The following is a 6,996-nucleotide window of genomic DNA, read 5'->3' on the forward strand; positions in this document are numbered from 1 at the left end:
CCTCAACTATATGTCACCTAATACTACATTAAATAGAGATGGGGCATTGAAAGATGAAAACAATTGTGAGAACAACCCAATGATAGAGGAATTCCTTGCCCCCCAAATGGACATGAATTGTGCTAATAAAAATGTGCATCCTCCCACAAAGATTAATTTTTATTCATTTATTCATCCTTTTGCTACCAATAGTAATGAGGTTTATGATGAAAATCCTTCCCCATTAGAGTTTTCTATTAATATAATTCTGTAAGGGTCTGAATCTTTATAGATTATAATAAAAAATCTTAAAAAGAGTAAGCTTGGAGATCAAGCCAATGATTCATCACTAACAAGAAGAATTCAAAATTAAGATATGTATAGTAAATAATTAATATAAAGTCTAGAGACAACATAATAAGAACACCAAAATTAAAAAAATAGAGTAACTTTATAAGAATCGAGATACTAAAGGATAAGGTCCCAAACTTCTAAAATTTAGTCCCGTGTAACATAGTTAATATAATATCTAGAGCTTGAAATTCATCAATATACGCTGCATGACACATTTCCTAAAGTATCTTCAAGGATTACTCAATTACCAATATGAAAATCTTAATCAATGTGATGCCTATTTAAGCTTTCTGAGTACAATGCCTTTTTAATGTAGAGGTTCTCTAATACTAGCAACAATGATAATAAAAAGGAACTCTTTATTTCCAAATAGATCCTTGTTTTTTATTGTATAAATAGAGGGAAAGCCCTAAACCTATGAAACAACATGATTACCAAATAGACCCTTGTTGGAAAATATCCATTTAAACACATTCTACCACTGTACAACCATCTCCAACTTATTTTAACAATTTAACAATTTTTGAATGTTAGACTGATCCTCGAATTTTTTACGGCTTATGAATGTAAGAGGCAATGAAATTTTTTTTGAATCAAGCAAATTGAAAGATTAATAAGTGAAAAAATAAATAGTTAAACAAATAAAGAATTTTGACAAAATATAGGTGATTATTACCTTAGATGGTTTCTTAATTTGCAATTTTAGTGATTACAAGGAAAAAATAATATGTTGTTATTCACAACTCAAAATATAAATCTTTCCATAGTCGAAGTATTAGAATGTCGATCTAAGAGGCAAGGCTATGACATTGTCATTCTTGCAAGTGATTAGGCTTAAACTCTAGATGTACAAGTAACCAAGTGGAAAGTACATGCAAATGCTTGGTTCTCCAAGAAAAGTCTGGTTATTTATTATACAAAGGAAATGAGAGAGAAATATGTTCTCTTCCACATGAATCTCAGATTCATTGTAATGTTTGGGGTGACAGAAAAAGTACTATTTGTTTGTGTAGCTACAAGAAATGATGGGCCATTTTTTATCTACAATGAGTAACATAGTGCCATGAACTACACCCATAGATGTGAGTCGCATCAACAAAGAGCCAAACTCTTGATGTAGTCTTCTATTTCTCAAAAAGATACTGAAATAACTTGGTGAGCATAAATACCCTTGGTAGCGATGTAGAGCTCCTTCTGCTACCTATGTATAACAAAGGGATGCAATGATGAAGATATGGCCTCCACCAACTGTAGTGAAGAGAGAAAAAAAAGTGAAGGATAGCAGAAGCCCCTCAATTATTCAAAGGCCAGTTCAAATGATCACCTATCAGAAAATGTTTCTTTATCCCACAGTCCACGTTATATTATTATTGAATATTTTTTTTTATAGTGAAGTAGGACCTTACACTCCAAAAAAAAATTCCTTAGCCACTTAGAACAAAGTTTTACAGCCTAGAATTTGCCACGTTACATATTGTATTCGCATTCCGACGTAGGAAAATCCAAACATTCAGACGTAAGACACATGTTTTCATGACCACAGCAAATGTTTTCTATTGACAAATTAGATGACTATATATAATAGAATAAAAAATAAGGTTTCTAGTGTTTTCTACGCAAAGGTAGTTTAAATTATGATGAGTTAATTATTTGATCGACATTGGAATAATTGACCAACCATCCTTTCTTTCCTAGAAATGAGTTCATCACTTGGCGGAATATTTTTTTATTGTTGTTTATATGGACAAATAATTTATTGTTTTCTCAATCTTTCTATTTTTAAAGAAAATGATTGTTAAAGTATATGTGTGGTTCAGTCGAATCTTATGTAGTGTTGACTTTTCTTATTTATTTTGATAATTAATTTTTTGTTTTGTCAATCTTCTTAGTTTTAAATAGATTTTTAAGGAAGTATTATTAAAGTATTTCAAAGATGAACTGTATTTTTGAATATATTTAAATATTTGGATAGTTGAATAGATTCCCTGGACAAAATATTTGGGTAGTAGATTTAACTTTCTCATCTTATATAGATTGTTTATCATCAAATTGAATGACTTTTGATTAATAAAAATACATGATTATTTATTATGTATGAGCTACCCACTTTCTGACCAATGAAGAACATGATTAAATAGAGTCCTGATAAAGTATCAGCGTAAGCCCTGCAAAGTGCTTCTCGGTCAACTGTCCCAACTGTAGAGAGAACACTAATTCAGAATTGAACAATGCAATTCTTACAGAGTTTAGCTAAAGGCTGTTGGAGACGAGATCAACAGTGCCAATGTTATAACGTTAGCAAACAATGTGAGTTTTCTTTGCTATTATTAAATAGTTAGCTTTTCTTGTTTTGCAGCTTAAGATTTTGGAAATAATTGAATGTCAGTGGTTTTCTAATTGATGTTTATGTATTAGGCAATAAGGCATTAAGATGTTGATTCTTTCTTGTTTTTGTATCTGGGCACTAATCAATGTAAATGGTGATCTATATATCGTAATTTATGTACTTTTGTGCTTGGTTATCAGCCCTACCAACACCAATTGATAATCAAGCTACAATATACAGAAGTGTACGCGGTAATCCCTTACCAGCCAGACATGAGGTTAAAGTCTCGAGACAGAATTTTGTTTCTGATGTGTATGTTTTCACTTTGAATGAGCTTAAAACAATTACAAAAAACTTCAGATTAGATTTTCTATTGGGGAAAGGAGGGTTTGGCAGAGTTTATAAGGGTTTCATTGACAACGATATGAAAATAGGGCTTAAAGCTCAGTCTGTTGCTGTCAAGGTCCTTGATCTAGAAGGTTGTCAGGGCCACAAAGAATGGATGGTAAACTTATAACCCTTGTTACTTAAACTGGTTTTGGGTATCCAATTGCAGAGTTTAATCATATTTGGTTGGTTGCAGGCAGAAGTCATGTTTCTGGGACAGTCGAGTCATCCTCATTTGGTGAAACTTATTGGGTATTGCTGTGAAGGTAAACACAGACTGCTGGTTTATGAGTTTATGGCTAATGGATGTCTTGCAAGTCATCTATTTCGACGTAAGTGTTTCTTTCCTATTTTTTCAATCACATTCTCCCCACCCTTGTTTGTTTCCTTGAGCAATGTCAGGCGTGGAGTATTATTGGGGTTAGAACTTGAAACCCTTCGCACACCTGAAAAGTCTTGAACTCTACTTAAAAACTATTAATTGTGAGATTTCGTTGATAGAATCATCAAATGGTTTGAATTGATGCATTTGATTTCGATCATATAGATGATAAAATTATGAAAATGTACGGACTGAGACATTTGAGAAATTGCATTTTTTTGTGCCCTGATATAGTTTTATGCCGTTTCTTTGGATGTCAAACCTAATCGATTGATTTCATCTGCTGGTTTTACAGTGTTACTTTATGATGTTAGATCAGCTTGGCTTGATCCTATTGTTGACTGGTAGCACTTGACAATCATGTGCGACTAGTTAGAACTTTGAATCACATAAGGTTATTTAGCATGGGCCAGCTCATTAAGGGAATCGGCATAGGAGGATAGAAACAAAAATAGAGAGCAGAAAACACACATAAAATACAGAAATGTATTGAAAATGATTTCTATTTCATATTTTTCAAAACATATATAAATTTCATATTAAATGTTGCAGCACATGTTAGTTGCGAATAAGTAATGAAGAAAGTTAAATAGAAGAAGAATAACACGTAAGATACAGTTTTAGGTGGTAGAACCTTGTCAAAGAAACATCCAGGGGTAAGGTATCTTAGAGAAAACAATTATAATAGTAGCTATTAAAATTAGATAACAGAAATAAGTAGAATATATTCAAGATACTAAAAAACTGTTTTTTAAGAAAAGATTAGATTTGTTTTAAGATTTTCATTGTTGTCACTGTTCAACATTCTTGAGAAATTTAAACTAAACAACAAGAGAAACTCTGAAAGAAAATCGCAATCTATTAAAAGTTACCCTACAAAAAAGATAATAAAAATTAATTTTGAATGTCTAAAATACTTCAACTGCATGCTTGGCAACACTTATCTTCGATTGTACGCTTGACATTAGCATCCTACAGTCAAGCTGTCTGTTGATATACAGAAATCTATTCCGGTTTGTGATCCTCAATTTAGTTGTTGAGCAAATCGAGAATTATTTTGCAATGATTGAGTCTAATTCTTAAGCTTTAGATCACCCTAGTTGTTGAGCAGTTTTGTAATGTTAAATGTTCCTTATTCAGTCGTTTGTTTTGTGATCTTACAGAGACGCCTATTTCACTGTCCTGGTCAAGTAGAATGAAGATTTTACTTGGGGCTGCTAAAGGATTAGATTTTCTTCATTGTGCTGAGAACCCAGTCATCTATCGTGATTTTAAGCCATCAAATATTCTCCTTGATAATGTTAGTATTTCCAAAAACATTTTAACTAAGCTGTACATTATTCTCATGCAATGTTTTCTCTAGTCACTATGTTTTAATGTGATATCCAAAATCACCTCAGTCCCATGTGGGCTATATCCCAATGGAACCTTCTATTTATTTTTCTATTTTTCTGATGAAGGATTATATGGCGAAGCTTTCAGACTTTGGTCTTGCAAAAGATGGGCCAAAAGGTAGCCATTCTCATGTTTCGACTCTTGCCATGGGTACATACGGTTATGCAGATCCTGTGTATATCGTTAGTGGTATGCTTCTGGGATAACTTAATCTTTTAGATTCAGCTGCACATTATAGATATCTTATCTACGCTATGTGTTCATTTATATTACTACACTGAATTTTGTAAACCAGTTATTTGATTTCTTCATGACAGTGGTTGATGAAAGTTTGAATAATTTATCTGCTATTACACAGTGATTTATTTGTTTTATTTATTTGAACAGGCCATCTGACAACTAAAAGTGACGTATACAGCTTTGGCGTAGTATTACTTGAAATGCTCACTGGTAGACCGTCTATTGATCAGACAAGGCCTAGCACAGAACACAGCTTGGTTGAGTGGGCTTATCCACTTCTTAACAACAAAAAGCACCTGTTACGGATACTTGATCCTACACTAGAGAAAGAATTCTCTTTTAGACAAGCTCAGAAAGTTGCAAATTTAGCCTATCAATGCCTGAGCCGAAAACGTCAACGTAGGCCACTCATGAAGGATGTGGTTGAAACATTGGAGTTCCTTCAAATTGTCGATGATATGGCAAATACATCTTCCATATACACTGTGGGTAGTGGCTTAATTAGAGATGATAAAGTTTATGGTCAGCCAACCAAAAATGATAATTTGGCAAATAACTCTTAGAATTGTCATATTGCATGGCAAATGACTCTTAGAACTGTTAGTCATTGATTCATGAAAATAGTATTTTAGGAAATGATTTTTAGAATTGTCATAGTCATTGACTCATGAAAATGATAGTTTGGAAATTGATATTTAAGATTTGTCATTGTTATTAATTCATGAAAATGGGTACGTAGAAACTGACTTTTAGAGTTGTCATAGTTATTGTCTTATCAGATTTGAGTTTTGGAAGAGAATAATATTTGTATTTAAAAGCTGTAGGTCACATTTGTGTCTTTATTATTATTATATAATTGTGAACCAATTTATATCTATGTTATTTTATTATTATATTGAATGTATTTGCATGTTTATTTATGGCTGAGACATAATTATATAATTGAATTATTATATGATCTATTTAGTTTTAGTGTTTTCATATTAGTCATTTCAGTTTAATCATTCAATGTTATTTATCGATTGATGATTAAGTATTGTCTAATTATTCATTCTATAGTCTTGATCAAATTATAGTTAAATGATCATGTTTGAGAAATATATAATACGATATAGGTATGTCTTATGTGAGTATATTTATACATTAGTTAATTATAGTGATGTGATTTGACTTTTATTATGCAGATATGATTGATATGCACTTGATTGTGCATGATACAAGGTAAACTAATGGTGGTAAAATTCAAGGATAGATAGATATATTTGTTCTCTTTCATACATTCATATATGCATCTAGCTTTACAATAAGATAATAAGATATGTGATGTTATATATTTATAAAAACAATTTTCTTAATTGTATATGTTTCACAAAATCCCTTGTAATTAAATAGATAAAAAGTGTTAATTATGTGAGTTTTAATTATTTTTTATATACATAGTAATTTTTCTTTGTTTGTAGGTCTGGTTTGGATGTTTTTGAAATATTATAATTCACTTAGTTTCCAAGATGGGGGATGGCTGAAAACGTTTCTAAGCCATCCCGAATCCAGTTAAATTTTCAGAAACCGTCCCGAAAACTTAGAAATGGTCAACTTTTTTGTCAGAGACTGTTGACCATCCTGAGGATGGCTGGGGACGCCTAAGCTGGCCTAACGGCAGAGGCATTTGAAAAACAAATTTTTTATAATTTTTTTTTTTATTACAATGATATTTATTATTAAAGTTGTTATTTTAATGAAAGCAATAGAATAAATATGGCTGCAATAAAAGAAAAGCGATTTGACAAATTTAAGGAAATCCAATTTAAAGATCTTTAATTTTTTTATTTTAAAAATTTAAGCAAAGTGATTTAATTTTTTTTAATTAAATGAAAGGATAGCATACTGATATTATATCGATATCATGTCATCTGATATCAATATTATATGATAT

At 31.3% G+C, this 6,996-nt stretch overlaps 1 protein-coding gene across 1 annotated transcript; it reads left to right on the forward strand.

The window, feature by feature from the left end:
• Nucleotides 1-2,561: 2,561 nt before the first annotated feature.
• On the forward strand, nucleotides 2,562-5,626 carry LOC131859578 (probable serine/threonine-protein kinase PBL8). Its single transcript, XM_059213505.1, has 6 exons — nucleotides 2,562-2,640; nucleotides 2,860-3,164; nucleotides 3,243-3,378; nucleotides 4,592-4,728; nucleotides 4,889-5,012; nucleotides 5,211-5,626. Exons 1-6 carry the CDS (start codon nucleotides 2,562-2,564, stop codon nucleotides 5,624-5,626), a joined length of 1,197 nt encoding a protein of 398 aa, XP_059069488.1.
• Nucleotides 5,627-6,996: the final 1,370 nt, after the last annotated feature.

This window comes from Cryptomeria japonica, chromosome 2 (assembly GCF_030272615.1).
Source record: "Cryptomeria japonica chromosome 2, Sugi_1.0, whole genome shotgun sequence".
In the NCBI taxonomy this organism is placed as follows: Eukaryota; Viridiplantae; Streptophyta; class Pinopsida; order Cupressales; family Cupressaceae; genus Cryptomeria; species Cryptomeria japonica.

Bases quoted from the DNA above. Each gene is read 5' to 3' on its own strand.
- LOC131859578 (XM_059213505.1), top strand. From the start codon at position 2,562: ATGCAATTCTTACAGAGTTTAGCTAAAGGCTGTTGGAGACGAGATCAA. The intron at 3,379-4,591 runs GTAAGTGTTTCT...GTGATCTTACAG, and splicing joins TGCAAGTCATCTATTTCGAC to AGACGCCTATTTCACTGTCC. The intron at 5,013-5,210 runs GTATGCTTCTGG...TTATTTGAACAG, and splicing joins TCCTGTGTATATCGTTAGTG to GCCATCTGACAACTAAAAGT.